Source organism: Caloenas nicobarica, chromosome 7 (genome assembly GCF_036013445.1).
Source record: "Caloenas nicobarica isolate bCalNic1 chromosome 7, bCalNic1.hap1, whole genome shotgun sequence".
NCBI lineage: Eukaryota > Metazoa > Chordata > Aves > Columbiformes > Columbidae > Caloenas > Caloenas nicobarica.
In genome coordinates, this window is record NC_088251.1 from 36,158,063 (window position 1) to 36,176,958 (window position 18,896).

The following is an 18,896-nucleotide window of genomic DNA, read 5'->3' on the forward strand; positions in this document are numbered from 1 at the left end:
AACCAACCCCAAACCTCCAGCCCTTGGGTGTGTGGGGATGGGAGGAGGGGAGCGCCGGTGGGGTCAAGCCTGTCCCAGGCACTGCGGGAAAAGCCTTTTCCTGCCCCGGGGAGGGGGAATTTAGGGAAAAAGAGGCCCATCTGGGAGCACCCCAGTGAAAGCAAAGACAACCTGCTGAGCGTTCGCTGTCACCTCGCCATGGGTGCTCTTGGCTGCTGGGACTTGCCAGGACGATGGCAAAGACGCTGAATTTCGTTGATCTGTGCGGACGCGATGAAGGCGGCACGAAGCAGGAGCTGTAAAACCGGAGCTGGCTGGGGCAAGGACCTGCAAGACACCAACGCAGCCGGAGCCTTTCACGTTATAAACATTTATTTATACATGTACAATTGTATGATTAATTCTAAATCGAGAGATACAGCCTCTGTGAGCAGCCGTTAGGATCTACACCTTCTCGCTCATTATTATCCACGGGTATCTACTGGAAAAAGAAAATAATCAAAAGGTTTTGGCGGGCAGGCTCTGGGCATGGAATGCCGCTGTGCAAGACATTCAGCAACTCTGCAAATGCAATTTTTGTTTAACCCCCTTCCCGTGATCTTTTCAAGCTGGCCAGCCTGTGCCTCTACTAAGAGCTATTTCCAAATGCCGTCATACTTCACCCAATTCCTTCCAAAGGTGGAAGATTCATTAAAAAACAACCCAAAAAATGACCCCTTAAAATCAGGTGCAAGTCATGGTTGCTGTGGGATAAAAAGGCTTGCAGCTAATGGGAGAGCTGATATTTTGCAAAATAAATAAATAGCCAAAGACAGAGCATGTGGATTCCTGACAACAAAGAAACAAATCCACCTCAACTCGCACCTCTCCCAGCCCCTGGCACCTCACTCAGGAGCCGCCGTGCTTTTGGTTCATCCTCCCAAGGGTGCTGGGGGACGGTTCTCACTGGAAATGTCTTTAGACAGAAGTGAACTGCAGAGTACCCCCCTCTAAAAAAAAAAAAATCCAGTTTATTCCATGGGAAATAGCTCCGCTTATTCCGGTTTTGCTTCAAAGAGATGGCTCTGAACCTCGAAAGCCCTAATGCCGGTCCTGCCCGACGGTGATGGATCAAGAGACGGGGTCTGAGGAGAGATCAGGCCAACGCTCCCATCTCCCCTCGCAACACTTCTTTCAACAGAAGCAATAAAAAGCTCCGTTTCTTATGGATTTGCAGTATTTTACAGGTCTCCTCTAGGAAATATTAGAGGGTGTGAAGGCCACTGCCACGCTGCAAAGGGGAGCATTGGGTGAGCAACCCCAAGTGCAGGACACATTAAAAAAAAAAAAACAACAAAGGGAGACGGCTGGTGGAAAGCCCTCTTTACAGAACGAACGCTGCACGCTGATTACAAGGCAAAATTAAAGCAGACTCTGCAAAAAAAAGGAGTTACGTGCACAAATAAACCCAATGACTGGTGACCAAAAACCACCCAGGACAATCCTTCCCCTCGCCGAGCGCGGCGCCGGGGCTCAGCTGACCCGCTGCAGCTTCTGCCAACGCTGCAAAACCACACCACAAACCTGGGCAGTTTCCCCCATTTCTTTGTTACCCCCCCTACAGATTTGGAATTTCTTCTATTAAAACCCGAAAGGCGGGTATGGACATCCCAAGCCGCAGAACATCGCTGTCCTCCAGAAAGCAAAATACAGTAACCGCAAAGTGATTCTTGGTTTAGCGTGTCCGGCGCTGCAGAGCGAGACACTCTGGGAAGAGACTTCTTGCTCCCCCGTTCACCAAACCGGGCAGAAAACAAAATAATTTAATCATCCAACCCCTGCATAGTTTAAAAGTACAACATATATACAGCTATAAATTAATTCTAAATAGATTATATTTTCTTTTTTACTAAAGTTTTTTTTTTTAATCACCAAGTCGTCCCCATTTCTCTCTCTGTCGGCAGTGACCAGCGCAGTGGTGAAGGGTCTCCCTTTGCTTCATGGCTTTCTGCAGTTAGTTTGTGTTATTTTACGCTCTACGCATTTGTTCTCGGGGCGGTGGGATCCCAGGAGCAACCAGACTGTCGCAGTGTCGGAAGGGAAGGGGGAAGATGGGCAGCTTGGTTTCCTGTCCTAATTGCTGCCTGAGACCTCGGTTGAACGGTGGAGACAGGCAGAGAGAAGAAAAAGGGCAGTTGTGCGTTGCTAAATTCTCCGATTCCATTTTTAAGATAAGGTTTGAATCCTTTTAAATACCGAGTCTGCCACCTGGGCTCAGGGCGCTTCGCCAAAAGTCTTCAGGCATTTCAAGAGCCTGGGAACAAAAGCGGTAGCGGTGTCAGTCTCCGGACGGTCGCACGTCACCGCACCTCCTCCCCTTCCTTCCCCCCAGCCCAGGCAGCAGCTTTTTCAGTCACGGTATTTCAATCCCTCTGCTCTTTTCAGACCACGGATACAGAGAGGGAATTAAAGAAAAGCAAGTACTTAAGGTCTATCATAAGAGGCGCAGTTATCAAAACGAGAGCGGGCGTATCAAGAATGGTTCCCAAAATGGGATACACCCAAAAAAACGCAACCCAGAGGATTTGCTTTAAAGGCCAAACTTTGGGACGTGCTCTCTTTGCCAAGGGAAATAAAAACCAAATGAAAACTCCCCTGTTAAATCTCCTTAACAAACCAAGCAGCTAGATGTCCACCGTCCCCAAGAAGTCTCTGCAAGCCTAAACGGTGTCCATACAACTAACACTTGGTGCAAGCTTCGCCTCCCATTTATTTTCTATAGAAACCCTGTTTACAAATAATTTTGTGGTAGGAAGGACCTGTACGTTTTACAGCCATCCCAGCAGCATCTGGTAGGCGAAATCAGCCCAGATAATTAGGTACAAAAGGACTCCAAACCCCATGCCAATGTTTTCCCATTATTTTTGTGCATTTCTGGACCCAGCACAGCCAGTCCCACACGTGCTCTCTGGGCTTGCTTTAATTCAAGCTCTCCAACCCCCAAGTCTTCCAGACTCCCCCTCAGCTGTTTTGATTTTGATTCTCAGTTTAATGCACTAAGTTACTTCTACAACCTGCTGTGAACTCAGGCTGTTTGCTTTGTTCTCCTTGAGTGTCATGGGAAGGCAATGGGGGGGGCAAGGAACATCTGTTTGGTGGGAGTTCCTCCCCTGTCATCATATTGCTTCAAGTGCCAAGGGATAACAGCTTTTCCAGTAAAACAGACAATAAAGCGACCAAAAAAAGGGTCATTAAAATGTGGCGGCTGGCTGCCACGGCTGGTAAAATCTTCCCACCAGCCAAGGCGTGCACGGGCCGCGGTATTGAACACGCAGATGACAAGACCTCGGCCGAGTCGCCAATGCGCCCGGGGCTTTCACTCTGTTCCTAGAGACCCAACACCGACAGCGCCAGAGCAAACAGCGAGCTCAGAGAGAGCCCAGGGTGCCGACATGCAAACTAAACAAAATCATTTTCCCGATTAACAAGTGTACGCTTGGCGGAAGGGGGTGCTTCCCCCCCATGGCGTGTGGGCATCCAGAGGAGACTCAGGAAGATCTGCGTCTCAAACAGAGATTTAAGTAAGTGTGAAAAGCATGATCGTGCCCTGCTCCGCTGCCAAGGGAAGCGTCACCAGCTCGTACTTAGACCTCTGCTGAGCGGGCAGGCGGTGACTATCCGTGCAGAGAGGCTTGAACGTCTGACAGTCTGCTACAGCTGGGGGTGCCCATCTTCTGTGCTCGCTGGTACAGATCCGAGTCCCCAAAATAGCGTGCCCGGTACAACAAGCCTTCCTCTGCAAAAGGGAAAAAACCTGGCGTTACAAACACGACGTGGAAGGAAACCCACCAGCCAGGCCACGTCCCAACCACGGGCTCTGCTGGGAACAGGAGGCACCTCGAGTTCTCCAAGGCGAGATGAAGCACAGGATGGAGCTGAGGAAATGCCCCGTGCCCTTTAGGACAGGATGGGCGTAATGTCTGCTGACAGCTCATCCATCCCAGGGAAAGCCCGAGGAACCTGACGGGACCTGCCTCGAGTCCCAGGAGGCAGTTGACGCAAAGTGGAAGAAGAAAGGCAGAGGCTCAGAGCATCGGCCTCGTGTGGCACCACTCGAGGTTCGAACAGCCCTTCAAATCCTACCCCAGCCACTGCTCCAAGAGCTGTGATCACCACCCCCTGGGAACGGAGAGATCAGGTCACCCCCAGGACTTGGCAAACAGTTTGCAGTCCGCTGAGGTGACCAGGTGACCTCTCACGCCGTCCTTCCTAACCCTGCATGCCCCCAGCAGCGGGCAAGGCGGTGGCAGTGCTCAACCGCAGCCTTCAGAGCAGGGACGGAGGACACCGGGGGCAGCAGACTTTCAAGCTAAAATATTACACAGAGATCTCGGGAGCCTCCTGAAAATCAGATGGCTGCAACCTTCCACCTCCACTGGAAATCAGAGATATCCTACTGACACAGCAGGGGAACCTCTGGGGAACAACTCCTGTCTGACCAGTTCTACAGCAGCATTAAAAACCAAAACAAAATAAAAAAACCCCGCATACTGGATTTGTCACAAAGTCACAGACAGGAAAAAAAAGACCTACAACACAGGAAATGTGCTCGCACCTTGTTAAAGTATAGCTTTAGCACAGGTCAGTCCCCAGTTAAAGACCTTTCTGAAGCCTCCACTCCTGACCCCACGCTACTCACTCTGCTGCTTCTCTTTCCAGCAGTTATTTCGAAGGTTTGCGATATAGTCATCCTCCACGCTCCTTTCAACGTTTTTCAGGTTTGTGCCCGTGTATTCATCTGCAAAGTTCTCGGATACGTAGTAGACGACTTTCAAGTGCTCTGTCACCCTCCTGTGTGTGTGGCCCACAGACCTGGTTCAGGGAGAAGAGTCAGAACAGTGCAGGACACGCTTCGAGGGCAGAGCAAAAAGCCCCCAGCTCTTTATAACATAGAACATGCCATGATACCAAACCGCTGGGAACATACATCACTCCTGTGCATCCCCAGGCTTGAAGGTTTGGAAAGGAGAAGCATTTATGGCGGAAAAGGGAGAGAAAACCCGCCAGGCCTCTAGCTAGGTGGGCAGAGCTCTGAATACAGACAGAACTCTGAGGCAGATTGCCCAAGGCCTAAACCCACTTAAAGTTGTTCATTAGAATTTTCAGCACTAATTAAATCTCCCTGCAATTTCCTTGTTGATGACACGATCCTGCTGTTGGCAGTGAGCCCCAAGGATGGTTACCAAGCTCAGAGGCCAATGCTTGTGGGGCACAGGGCAAGAGCAGCCGGATGCCAGCAGAGGAGCACGGAGCACGGCAGAGGCGAGGGCAAAGCCGGGGGGGGGTTGTCACAGCTACCCAGGAGCCCCTCCTTGCTCAGCAAGGCTGCCCGTCTGCCAAACCCAGTTCCCTCTGCCAAGATATCTTGCTAACCCCACCAGCATCAGCTTCCTCTACCACATCACACGCTGCAACCAACGCTGTTGCTGCAAGAACAAAATTAGACCCATTCTGCACTCAAGCCTGCACTGACTAGCACAGAAAGCACTTTCTAGAAGGAAATCTCTTCTTACCCTACCCTCATGGATTTGCATTTTGCACAGAGCCCTGTACTTATTTTCCCCAACACCCCAGCAAACCCAGAGCGTGTTTGCAAGCTGTAACACAGCAGCTGTGCCCAGACACGGGGTTCGTCAGGAACAGCTCCATCTGGAGACCTGCCCAAAGTCTCCCATAACAAATACCAGCTGGCTGCTGCGTTAAAAGCGAGCCTGATTCTTAAAAGGCAGGTATAAACATTAACTCATCCGGCTCGCCCTTCAGTCTGTTATCAGGGTTTTATAGGAGTGATTCAAAGACTCCTGCACGTTTCATCAAGGTCCAGCACTCAGGGACAAGTGGTGGGTAATCAGATAGACTGAGCATGGCCAAAAAGCTCTCTCGGCATTTTTCGAGACAAAGGTGGACCTGTCTCTGGCAGTGCCTGCTGGCAAAGCAGCAGTCTGGAAGAAGCTCACCTCGATATTTTACCTGTCAGGACAGAGCCCTGTGCTGTCCTCAAGTTCGTATTCCTCTTCTGTATAAAGATGAACTATGGAGGCTGCAAAGCGTGCCCTCAAAGAAGAAGGGCTGAAGCTCGCAGAGCTCCAGCGGCACGCTTGAGTGTAAAGCACGAAAATAAGGGAAGGACCTGGTGCAAGAAACTGCCACCTGAAGTCAGACCTGCAAGTAAGTCAGGCGAATTCAATGAGGTGTTATTGAAGAGCAGGATGGCACAGGCAGGCTCACGACTACACAGGTCTTTCGGCAGAAAGCTTAGTTTTTCGAAGAGGTTTTACAAAGGCGACCTAATGACAAAAGTTTGTTTAGCACTCTGCCTTTCTCAGTGACAGCTTCAATATCAAGAAGTGGCATGGAAATCTCTGTGCGCCATTAATACTTCACCAGGTTCAAAAGCTTTTTGCCTCCTGTTTGCCGAGTTCAGCACCACGAGCTCCAGCTTCCTGACGAACAACGGCCAAGCACGGCATTTCCCTCAACATCAGGCAGCACAAGGGGCCGGCTGCCTGCATGAGCGAGCCAGCGAGTAAGCGAGCAGCTCCGCCTGCCGACACAGCACGCCTCTGCTCCCTGGATAATTTAATTTGAAGTGAACAGGGGACCGAGCAGCAGGGGAACACCTGGGGCTCAGGGGTGGCTTTTCTTGGGGAGCTGACAAAGCTGGAAGCAAATCCCTGCCCACTTAAAAGCTGCTCTCCGCCAAATATCTTCCTGTCCTATGAACCACCTCTTCAACAGTATAAAATGAACTGGTATACACATATAATGCTTAATTTTATAATCCTATTATCAACTGCAGAAATCACATCTCAAGGCTCTTTAGCCTCTCGAACAACCCTTAACTGTGCCCTCCTCAAAACCGCTCCATCCTTTGGTTCCAAGCACGAACGTCATAGCCTTTACCTCAGACCTGAAAGCTAAGCTGGGTTTTATAGTATTTAACGTCATCACAGGTAAATGTTGCCACCCGCAAAACTGAACAGGGCCCACTGGCTGTAAGCAAGTCTACCCTCTTTAAATACACATAAGGAACTTCCGCTGAAAATACATTAAGCTTTTGTCAAGAATGATGCAAGCGGCCAGAAATCACGCCTGTTTTCCCGTTCTTTGTTGGCACTGCAAAGTGAGTAACGACTCATTGCATGCGTCAGCCAAGTGAGCAGATCGGGGCATTTCCACAGGATCTAGAATGAAACAGTTTCACTTTCGCGTAGTAAATGTCTGGCCATAGCTATTTCACGGCAAGATCAGAGTTCAAAAATAGGGCATTTCTCTGGGAGTGGCTTTTACTCTACAGGATTGGCCTTTTTATTCCTTCCTCTCTTCCTCTGTTGATCTGTACTAGCCATAAAGCAAGGCTTTCATGAAGAGCAGATCTGGCTTTTGTTTTTCACATCCCAGTTTAACTTTACACCTCAATTCATTCTGCATATGGGATCTTGGTGCTGGGCTACAGTCTGCCAAAGTCATTTTGTCTCTCCCGTTCTAGGACAGACAGATCAAACTGTGGGTACGGGCTGCAGAAGGTCCCTGTCAAAGAACACCCTCCCTTAGGCAAGGGAGCAGCTCCCAACCTTGTATCGCAAGACCTGTTGGAGAACTGGGAGGCCCTTGCTGATGTGTGAGACATCTGGCAGCAAGAGCAACGGTGTGGTGAGATAAAGAAGAAAAAAAGAAAAAGAGGAAAAGCAGAGAGCCTAGATCCCTACCCAATCACGCCACCCTGCCCTCCAGAACACAACCCCCTTCCTGGATGAATACATTTTAGAGTAACGGGTACTCACGGCCTCTGGCTCAAGCTGTAGGGTGGGCTGGAGACCATCATCTGGCTGAGAGCAGACACAATGATGAGGATGAGGATAGGCATTAGCTGGACAAACAAGCCAAGGCCACCCTGAAGGAACAGAAACGCAGAGTGGAGTGCAGCCTGTACACAAGGATCCCACAGCACCGCTCTGCCTCCCTCCCAGCTCTAACACAAGCTCAATTCTCCTCCTCTGCGCAGGCATTGGGCTTAGGAGGCACCCCAAAATAACTGGGGGGAACCCAGCAGCCCACAGTTCCCCTCCAGAAAGGGCAGCGTGACTCCGAAGGTCCAAACTCACTGCACCTTTTCTGGATGTAACAAAGGGCAGAGAGGGCTGGCAGGGGGAACCTTGTGAGTGAATTTCAAAAGCCTCATTCCCGTATTTTGTTTTTCTGCCCATATTTCAGTTTTCTAGAGCATATATGGTGTATGTTCTGCTCAGAACTGGTTTTAGGGAAAGCCTTCTCCCCTCTTCAGTGTCAGATGAAAGTAATTCCCCCTCTACCTCACCTCCTGAGCTCCCTCCATTTCCAGCAGAGCACACCTTCCCCTTTAAGCTTGAGGAAAAATATTCAGGAAGCTCTGGTTGTTTGCTTGCCTTTTTTTAAAAAAAATGTAATTTGCTATCCCCAGAAAACAGTAATCTTCAGTAATAACCCATGTCTCTTAAACAGGAAGTCCTTCATTCTCGCGTCTCTAGACCAGAGGGCTTGGAGTCCTGGAGATATACATAGATTTTCTGTGATGTGAAAACATAAAAATTGCTCATGCTATAAAGCATCTTCCTTGGTTGATTAAGCATCACAGATTAGAAACACCCCATCTTCAATACTGGAATAAAAGGGAGAATGTTGGGAGGAGTCACGAGTATCCGCATTATCTGAAAAGTGGATTTACCTTTTGAAAGTACAGAAATAAATCAGAAAGGAAATGCTTATTCTGCGGTAAAGACAGGTACGCTTTAACGGTGCAATCTTATTTTGGGGCAGCACCATTTCAAGACACGCCAGCATTTTCCCCACTGGATGACAGCTATGGGAGTCTTGAGAGAACAACCACCAGTAAATTAAACCGCAACTTGGTGTAAATTCTGAAGGCAGCTCACTTCCTACAGCTTTCTGTCCAGCGGGTTGGAAAGCAGCAGGACTGTTTCGCAAGACAGCCACTCCAACCAGCTCGCAATCCACATATCAGAAAAACCTTTAGACTCGCAGCCCCCCAGCCTGTTCTCCACTTACGTCACCCTGGTGTTCTCGTCTGTCCTGCCTCTGATGGTAGGTATATCGCATCCTGCCATTGCTGTATACGTGAACGTTACCTATAGGCAAAAACCCCCTGTTACACAACAGTCAGAGTACATAAGACACAGAGGTCCATCTACAGGATTTTGCAGGATCATATGAAAATTCAGGTTAGAAGTGACCTCAGGAGGTCCAACCTCCTGCTCAAAGCGGGGTCAGTTATGTAGAGAGAATATCTTGTACCGGCCTCCTCGCTTCTAAGTGAATTTACCTTAGGTTAAAACCAATTACAAAAAGAAATAATTTTGGTAGTTTTTCCACCCTAAAAACATAGCTCTTCCGTGTCGTCTTTCAAATGTCAAAACTACAGCTGTTTCAGGGAGACTGGTTGAGAAAGCAGCCCTGAATCCTCTTGGGACAGCGAGGAATGGAAAAAAAAGACTCAGCTAAAACAGCAACCTTCTGTTTTCACTTGGAGTAGGGTTGTTTGTTTTTTTTTTTTTTTTTTTCAAGAGGCTTAAATTATGCTCTAGAAATAAAACTTTCCTCTTTTCTTATGGGACACAGTGGAAAGAAGGAAGTGGACACTGATCTCTGCGAAACTGCTTCAGCTGCGTGGCAGACGCAGATCAAGAACAAGGCCCAGGCATTACCATAGTTTGTTCCGGTGAGAAGATTTAACTTCCAAAGCCACCAGGCAGGAAAGCTTTCTTCAGAATAGGGTTATTTTTACAACCAGCCTTAAAACAAGTATTTTTTTGTTCTAACATTCAGCCCAACCTAATAACAGCTGATGTTGCCAGCATGCAAACAAGTACGTGAAGCTGGGAAGAAGTCCAGCTCTGATGGTACTACCTGCTGGACGCTGAGTTCTCCAAGTACCCATCTGCACAATTTAGAAAACTCTAGGTGTTTGGGTCAAGTGTGAAGGCGAACTCTCTCTCATCAACCTCAGCAATTCTTGCACGGCCAAACAAATCGCTACTGCACTGTAGCTCTGTCAAAAGGATTGGGTCCCATTCAAGAGATTAAGGTTTAACATGCTTACTAGAAGGAAAGCCACCACCAAAGAACATGTTGAAGAGGTCCTCGGGGGAGATGTCTGCCTCAAACCCGCGGTGGAAGTCCGAGTGACTGTGTCCATGCCGAGCAGGGTTGAGTTTCTCGTCTCCAAACTGGTCATATTGCTTCCTCTTCTCTGGGTTGCTCAATACGGCATACGCGTTACCAATGGCTGAAATATCGACAATAAGGACGCAATTAGTTTCTTTCTGCAATAGATAATACATTTAGCCCTGCAGACTGCCAGGACTTGCCCTTCTCATTGCACAAATGAGATTTGCAACTACCCACGTCTTTTCAACAGGCTACTTCAGCGGCGCAGCACGCTTCTGGCAAAGACAGAAGGAAACCACATCAGGAGACTCAATGGAAAAGGCCTTAATTAATTCAAATGAAGAAGTTATGATATGACTGGTATGAATTCGGTATTTGTCCCTAGAGAAACCCTCTTGGATGAATATGTGAGTTGTGAAGGAGACACTGGTAGAAGAGCAGCTACATATTTCACCTAATTAAACTTGTTATTTCTTTTCAACAACTAATGCCCAAATCTTTCAGCTGTAAGCAACTGTATAGGAAAACACAATTTTAGTCAACAAATTTTATTCAGAAGTGGCATTAAGGGAATTCAATGTCATAGCCTAAAACCAGAACTGCAAAGAATGTAAATATGGGCTAGATCACTGAAAGAGACTTTAACATCTCCCATCAAAGCTAGTAAGGAAACGCTGGCTAGAAGTTGTGTCTGTCAGCTATGAATTTCAACATTTCCAGATGCCAGAAGTCAGGTGCATAATTACAAGGCCTGTTAACAGTGTGATGGTGGAAATGTACTGGAACGAACTCCCCACCAGTTCCCCAGGTCACTCTCCTCCCAACCTCAGCATGTTTGAGCCTTTCTACCACAATGTCTGCCTGCCATCCCCTTATTTCTGTGTTTCAGTTCCAGGTTACGACTTCCCCTCTGTACTAACCTACCCAAAACCTCCCTACACGACTGCACAGGCTCTCTTCTCCCTGCCCCGTGTCGCAAGGAGGCAAAAACGCTCATGGCAGTAGCTGCCTGGTGTATAAAAGGCAGCAGCAGAAGTGACAGAAAAGAGATACGTGCCCTTTGCAGGAGATTAACTCCAAGATTCAACGTTTTCTTGGTAGTCAGATCAAGGTGTACAGTTTCTTCTTGGATTTGGAGCATGGAGGATGTAATGTCAATACGCTTGTTTTCCTTCTTGGTTATAATTAGTGTACACAGAGTAAACATTTCTACAACCAGGCAAGGAAGCTGGACAACACGGACTGAGTCTCAGCATTTTAGCCTGTTCTTTCAAACTGTGCGTTTAGTTAATTAAACTGGAGCAGTTCAGGGTTTTGTTTGTTGTCCGACTTTCTGCTGACAGAGCCCAAGAACCGCCTCATTCCAAATCAGGATTTTAGCTCAAACTAGCCAGGTTCAACTCTTTTTTTCTAATAACAATCAAAGGTAGTGATGCAAATCTGCTACAAGACAGACTGCAGCCAACAGCGAATATAGACTGGACATAATGCTTTATCAGCTGTCACTGGGAAGACGAATGCCAAGACTGCAACTAATACATCAACGCAAGAAAAAATAAGCTAAAATCCTCAGAGCAGTGCACGTTTCCCTCCTTCACCCTCTGGAACCAAACAGGTGGACTTCAGTGAGTCCTGCAAACGAGGAGCTCAGCTCTTGGGGGCTGAAGGACAGGGAAGCCAACGAGGCAAGGCTTGGGGAGAGATAACCCGAGAGCAGATAGCTCTGCAGCAGAGGATAAAGGGCACCTTGCTTAACGCGCGACTTCTGGCACGTAACTCTTGTCAAAGCTCTCAGCAAACATCATTATTTAAGATTACAGGTGAAGAAATCTGCCTTTCGCCACTTAGCAAGGACCGAAGGATAAACTATTGAACAGCGGCTTATTGCACATGTGGCGTAGACAGATGTCTGCAGATGCTCGCTCTTTAATCAGGCCCCATGCTAAACCAGGCTAGCCCAGGTAGCTGGAGGTCAGCTCGTTATTTGCTAACAGCAACGCTCTTATCGGTTATGGATTTAGGTCTTAAAAGACTTGAACAAACCTTACATAAGACTTTTACTGCTGAACTCAGGTCTACCAGCAGCTTACCCAAATACTGTATCAATACACTCACACTAGGCTAGCCTCGCTCCCCGCTCCAGCAGAAGTCTTCATGCATTTCGCTCCCAAGATGGCCAGAATCAGACCATTCTAATGGCTTAACATCGCAAAACCAGTGTTGTACAACTGGCATCAACAAGTTCTGCCTTTAGCTCAACAATAATGATCAAACTTCCACAGCTCGCGTGGGAAAATGGAGTAATGCATTACAAGCAATAGCGTTTCTCTTGGAAAATTACTCCAGTTTTAAGGTAGGCAGGGATGCAGCCCAGCACCTGCCCCGTGCCGGACGGCTGCAGGATCTGGAGCTTCCCGCAGCTCCTGCGTCTCTCCAAAAACAGAGGATGGTGAACGTCCTCAGGGAATTTCCTCCTGAGCAGCGTGGCAGGAGGCTGGAGCAACACACAGGGCTGCCAGGAGAAATGGGAGGAAGGTTTCTCCTTGTCTGACTTGCAGCGGCAAATGCAGACCTGCGTTTACTATTTTAAGCCTATACTTCGTTTATAACACAACCAGCTCAGAAGAGTGACAGCTTTACAATAAAGAGCTTTATTTCACTCTACCTGACTCGTGAGGCGGTTTTTAAGAGTCCTTGCTAGCCCAACTCAGCAACATCACCTGATAGCTGAGGGCAAATCACAAAGTTGGAAATGTTCCTTACCTTTAAATGCCTCTGTAGCCCCCGGTGCATGGTTCTTATCTGGGTGAAACTTCAGTGCAAGTTTCCGGTAAGCCTTTTTCAGGTCCTCATCAGAAGCTTCTCTGTTTACTCCCAGAATTTCATAGTAATCTTTGCATTGCTTTACCCTGCCAGTAGAGAGGGGAGAAAACACATGGAATGAGTTTCAGCTGTGAAAACCACGTTTGCATTGAATATGTCAACTCTGCAACATCTCATGCACCGCAGTTTCGATCAGTGTTGTTTGGTGAATGCCGGGTTACTCAGCTCTAACTCCTCAGAGGATGACCCATTTTTTTTCACAGACTCATCCCCGCTGTGCTGCGTTACTGGCACAAAAACAGTCTCACAGAACAAGTCGAGCCAGTAGAGGTAGAAGGGCCTGTCCTCAGGCAATGATATCACCCGCTGAAAAATGGGTTTGGCAAATACGCCTCAGATTCATCATGCTGATGTTTTGGAGGCTGTTTGGGAGGGACTACAAATGGCACGCTGGGATCTGAAGGATAGCTGGGCTATCAGCTTTTTTCCCCCCCTCTCCTCAGACTGGGTTAATTCACAAACCTAAAAATAACATCAGCTGAATTCTAGAGGAAGAAAGAGCAAGCTGCCCAGGCCTGTGCAGCCAGGCCAGCTCGTTCTGTGCACACTCACAGCCCAGCGATGGTTTCTCTTCCTCACATGACTTCGATGAGACAGAATACAGCGGGCTGGGTTTTCGGAGAAACGGATGACCTAACAAGCATCCCCCCGAGTCCGTCAGCCAGAGCAGCTCTTGCGCAAGTCAGACCATGCCCATAACCTTAAACAAAGTTTACCACGTGACCGCACCTGCGGTTCAGCCCTTCAACTTCCAGTATTTGCAAATAGTAGAAAGGAATAAAGAACAGCTTGAAAGAGGGTTGGGAAAACAGATGACTAGATAAACATATGTTGGGACTTTCCAGCAGGGGCTTTAGAAGTGTATCATGCTAACAGAGTGAAGCGTCCTGCTATGGATTTCCACCTTACTGGGCTCTAAGAGAGACGGTGAGCGGAATATACTCAGGAGAGAGGAAGAGGGATGTGTCTTGTCACTTGGGTCTAGAGCAAAGCTTAGAGCAGGAGGGCTGCTGACTGCAAACTATGAGCCGTGACTTCCACCGAGAGGACCTCAGAACCATATGGGATTTTTCACAGTATTACTGAAGAACAGTAAAGCAAACATCAATGTGAAGACCATGAGATGAATGCATCCACAATGCCTCTTTGGACCTCAGCCTGGAAAAGGCCTATGTGCCTATAGTTCTGGCCCTCGTACATGCCTTTAGGGGGAAAATCTCATCTCCTTAGACCCAAACTACCTGCCTCCCGGGGCTGCTGTAGCTATAAATCCACCTAGATACCTTTTTGAACACCTAGTGAATTAAAAACCACTGCATATGGTTCAGAGCTGACCAGTCCAGATCTCCTTACATGGCACAGAGCATGAGTTGTTATCCAACCCTACCTACTCTTTCTGCCTTCCTCCTTCCTGTTCCACCATTTCATCTTTAAAACATTGTGAAAACCTGATTGCACGATAAACTGGAACGTGGGTTGAAGCTCCAGAGGGCTGAGCACACACCTCTTCACTGCATCCACTTGGTCCTGAGTGTAGCCCTTGGGGGCCTCCCCACCAGCCTCTCCATTGGCTGACGGGAAGTCTCCACTCATCTTCTTGAACTGAGGGTTTGTGGACTCCCTGGATTGGGACTGGCCATTGGCCGGTTGCTCGTTCTTGTTGAGAGATTCAAGCAGAACTGAAATGAGAAAAAGATGAAAAAAAAAAAAAACCAAGAAGTTAAGAGACTGCCAAGTTCAATCTGCCCTTCCCACTCTCCCATAAAGACCCCTCTTCATCTCTGCCACTGCACAAAGACCCCCCAACCCTTCATCAGGAAGACCATCACCTTTTGACCCAAGGAACCCTTGAGCTCCTGCTGCTTCTTGCCCAGATGTGAGGGCTGCTGCAGAAGACATTGCCTGCTTCTCCCAATACACCCAACCTGCACCAAAACCCAGGCCTGCCCAGCCGGACCGTCCAGGAACCACAATGGATCACCAAAGCAGCGCATCCTTGTCCTCTTCTTTTTTTTCCCACATCCCTCCTTAACAACAAAGCATTTCCATGTTTATTCTCTTGAATATTATAAAGCATATTACTCTTTATCTCCTGCCTTTGAGAACCTACTGTGCTGGGTACGCCAGATCCTCAGAGAGCTTAGAAAATAATCCTGTGGGATGCCAGTCACATGGGGGACACAGGGACACTCCCATTTGGGGACAGAGCTGCAGCACTGATTGCTGGCAGAACAGTGGGACCCGTAACACCTGAGTCAGAAAGGTGCTTTGCTCCCTTGTGCCTTCTCCCCTATGTACTCGATGTGTGTAGAAGCAGCTGTGAAAACCACCTTCTCTCTCAATTACCTAATATGAATTGCATAAATTCAGTTTCCCTTAAGTGGGGAAACTGTTGCAGACTATCGCTGCCTTCTTGCAAGGCTCAGACACTGTACTCTGTCTTTTTCATCCAGGGGGGGACAAACATGCAGGCCTGGCCTCACCGCACAGGTGACAACACCGTGAAACCCAATAAAGCTCCTCTAAGCACAAAAGTATCTTTCCATCATGCATTTCCCTGGCAGCTGGATAGCATCATCTTTTTAAACTACTTTTGCCTTTTTTTTTTAAACCAAATATCAGATTGATATCTTCATGCTTATAGTTTCTGAAGTTTATATATTGCGTCCCCATTAAACAGAACAGGCACACGTAATACGATTAAAACCAGACAACGTTATTTACAAAGGCATCAGCAACTTGACAAGCTTGCAGTCCTTTATCCAGAGCCTAGAACCGAGGATGTTTCTCCTCCTCCTGCAGATTGCGCGTTACAGACCTTGCACTACGGGGGTATCACGTTCTTTATGAAAGCGCAAACACCGCTTGCAGGCCAAGAGACGAGCCAAGATATCCTATCTGCCCCGCAGAGCTTGTAGGGGCAAGAAAAAAAAACGCTCAATAATCCAACAGCCAATACAGGCAATTGTTACAGGACAAAGGATAGAAATGACAGCAAGCTAAAGAGCAGTAACTTGCTGGATGAGCTTTTGAGCCTTCATGGATTTCAGCTTTCAGAAAAATAAATCCTTCCCTCACTTGTATTCACACCACTAGAGCATTCACGAAGTTATAGTCTTTGCTTTTGTTCCTTCCAAGCCTGGAGTAAAGTGCCAGGCACTTTAAAATCTCATCCCACGAGGCTGCACCTCCACCCGCCCCCCTCTTGCTGTTTTGGGCTCAGTTCCCCACAGCTTGCCAAGAGATTTTTGGTAGTGTAGTTCCTCAAAACAACCCCAGAAGACACAGCTCAGTCCTGTTTTGCTCTACAGCCCCCATCCTATTGCTTCTGTATCCCAAAGCCACGCTGGTCCTCCGCGCAGTCACAGCGCAGCACAAATTCATGAACTACCAAAACAGAGACTTGCTGAATTAGTTCTCAGTTCTGCCAGCTCAGCTCCCCACCAAGCACATGCTATGGATCAGTTTTCCTCGTTCATTAGCCAAGATTTTATTCAACTTCTGTTCATTTTTCCAAAACTCCCACTTAAAGACGACCAGTGAGACTGTGTCTCTACTAGCCTGCCTGGCTGCATTAACGTAGAAGATTTTTGCTGAAATCCTCTTGCAAAACCCTTTGCTGATCCTGTGACGACATCTGCAGGGTCAGTGTCTGAAGCGCCGGGCACGCAAGGTCCACATTGCTGCTTGTTGCCAAACCCAATATAACTCACGAGAAAGAGGTTTCCCAGGGGTACACAGAACACGTAAAGGCTCAGCAACCATGATGTAACTGCGGGATCTTTAGCAACATCTCCTAACTATGGACCCAAAGCGCACAGGTGAGCAACCAGCAGGACATCAAGCGACGGCTCCTTGGACGGCAGCTCAGATGTGAAACTTGTACCAGCAACTCAGTTGGGTCTGGCACCAAATTAGCACAATATATTTAAAATTAACCCCCTCTTTTCCCCGCTCTCCCCCAATACACTCCAGTTCTCTAACAGTGCGCATCCCACCTTCTACTCCGGTTGTCCCAGTGCACAGGATTTGGGCCAAATATGACGTTTTTACGTTGGAAACTGGTGCTTGCTGTCATCCAGACCTTGCTTTTCTGGTGTGGGCCCTAGCAGAGCTCCCAAGAAAGAGCAATCCTCATCAGGGTGGGCTTTTCTGTGCACCCTGCCATGCTTTTTCCTCCAAAAGTCACTTTTCCTACCCTGTAATTTTGCAGAAGCGTAAACTGTGATCGGGAAGGAAAAGCAGAGCACACATAGGGTCAGCTGTGTTTGGGGGAAGGGGAAGAGGCCTCGTGCAACCAAAAAGAGAGGGTGGCAGGGCTCCCTGCAGGGCAGACAAGCTGCAAAACACAGCCAGAGAACTAAAATCATATGACGTCTGTCAAAGTAATACAGGCTGAAGGCGCTGGGTCTCTTTAGCTTGGAAAAGAGGAAACTGAGGGGCGACCTCATTAATGTTTATAAATGTGTAAAGAGTGAGTGTCACGAAGATGGAGCCAGGATCTTCTCGGTGACAACCAATGATAGGACAAGGGGCAACGGGTATAAACTGGAACGCAGGAAGTTCCACTTAAACATGAGAAGAAAGTTCTTCTCAGTGAGGGTGCCAGAGCCTGGACCAGGCTGCCCAGGGAGGTTGTGGAGTCTCCTTCTCTGCAGACATTCCAACCCGCCTGGACACCTTCCTGTGTAACCTCATCTGGGTGTTCCTGCTCCGGCGGGGGGATTGGGCTGGATGAGCTTTCGAGGTCCCTTCCAACCCCTGACATTCTGTGATTCTGCGATCCGGAAGGAAAAGCACAGCACACACAGGGCCGCTGTGTTTGAGGGAAGGAGAAGAGGCCTCGTGCGACCAAAAAGAGAGGGTGGCAGGGCTCTCTGCAGGGCAGACAAGCTGCAAAACACAGCCGAAAAACCAAAATCAGATGAGGCCTGCCGAAGTAATAAAGGAAAACAAATTAACGGCCCTAAATTTGTGCAACGTAAGAACACGCGGAGAAACAACTGTGCTCGGTGGCTTCTACAAACCACTTCCCAGCTGCTTCTGTGACGCATTAACAAAGCCTCCAGGAAGCCAGATCGTTCCTAAAAGCCTATAAAAGCGGCGAAGTGACGATTAATTTTCACGCGGGCCGAACCCACCCGCGGCGGCTGCGGTAACGCATGGGGAGGCGGGGGGCGGGGGGGAGAGAGAGAAGGGACTTGGCGTTTGCTGAGAGGGAACAACCGGGGACAACAAACCCGAGCGGGCACCTCAAGGGCCGGGCCCGGCGTGAACCGCCCGCCCTCAGCAGCGCCCAGGCCGCGCATGCGCGGGCGGGTGAAGGGTCAGTCACGGCGGCGCAGGCCCCGGACCACCCCCCCACACACACACACATCGCCCCCCGATCCGCCTCCCCCGGGGACTCACCGCGGACCCGGGGCGAGGGGTACAAGCGCTGCGCCTTCTCCAGGAAGCGGCGGGCCTTGTCGGGCTGGTTGGCTTTAGCGGCGGCCAGGGCGATGCCGATGCACCGCTCCGCCTCGTCCCTGTTCGACTCCATGGCGGCGGCGGCCGGGGGCGGGCGGGGCGCCCGTGACGCCATCAGGCCGCGCCGGTGCGCGGCCTGATGGCGTCACGGGCGCCCCGCCCGCCCCCGCAGGCCTCGTTTAATTCCAAAAAGAGGCGATTTAGAAACTTCTGGGCTTCACGTTTTCACACCCCTCCACGTTTCACACCCCTCCACCACCTTCTTCCACAACACCCCGTGCCCGCTGGCGCGTCCCCGGCCTGAAGGGTGACGCGACATGACGTCATCAAAAGAGACGAGC

The 18,896-nt window shown here is 49.0% G+C and overlaps 1 protein-coding gene across 2 annotated transcripts; it reads right to left on the bottom strand.

The window, feature by feature from the left end:
• Positions 1-363: 363 nt before the first annotated feature.
• On the bottom strand, positions 364-18,670 carry DNAJB12 (DnaJ heat shock protein family (Hsp40) member B12). Of its 2 annotated transcripts, none has more exons than XM_065639201.1 (9): positions 18,496-18,670; positions 14,591-14,765; positions 12,967-13,112; positions 10,136-10,321; positions 9,085-9,164; positions 7,824-7,933; positions 4,679-4,851; positions 3,630-3,775; positions 364-2,293 (listed from the first exon to the last, which is right to left on the bottom strand). In XM_065639201.1, exons 1-8 carry the CDS (start codon positions 18,668-18,670, stop codon positions 3,654-3,656), a joined length of 1,167 nt encoding a protein of 388 aa, XP_065495273.1. In that variant the 3' UTR covers positions 364-2,293; positions 3,630-3,653. The 2 variants fall into 2 exon arrangements, with proteins under 2 accessions (XP_065495273.1, XP_065495272.1); XM_065639200.1 differs by having other exon boundaries at positions 3,624-3,775; positions 18,496-18,669.
• Between the last annotated feature and the right edge of the window lie 226 nt (positions 18,671-18,896).

Excerpts from the sequence above, each read along its gene's own strand:
- DNAJB12 (XM_065639201.1), bottom strand. The coding sequence starts at position 18,670 with ATGGCGTCACGGGCGCCCCGCCCGCCCCCGGCCGCCGCCGCCATGGAG. Across the intron at positions 14,766-18,495 it reads CCCCTCGCCCCGGGTCCGCG|TTCTGCTTGAATCTCTCAAC; the intron begins GTGAGTCCCCGG and ends TTCTCATTTCAG. Across the intron at positions 4,852-7,823 it reads TACAGCTTGAGCCAGAGGCC|GTCTGTGGGCCACACACACA; the intron begins GTGAGTACCCGT and ends TCCCTGAACCAG.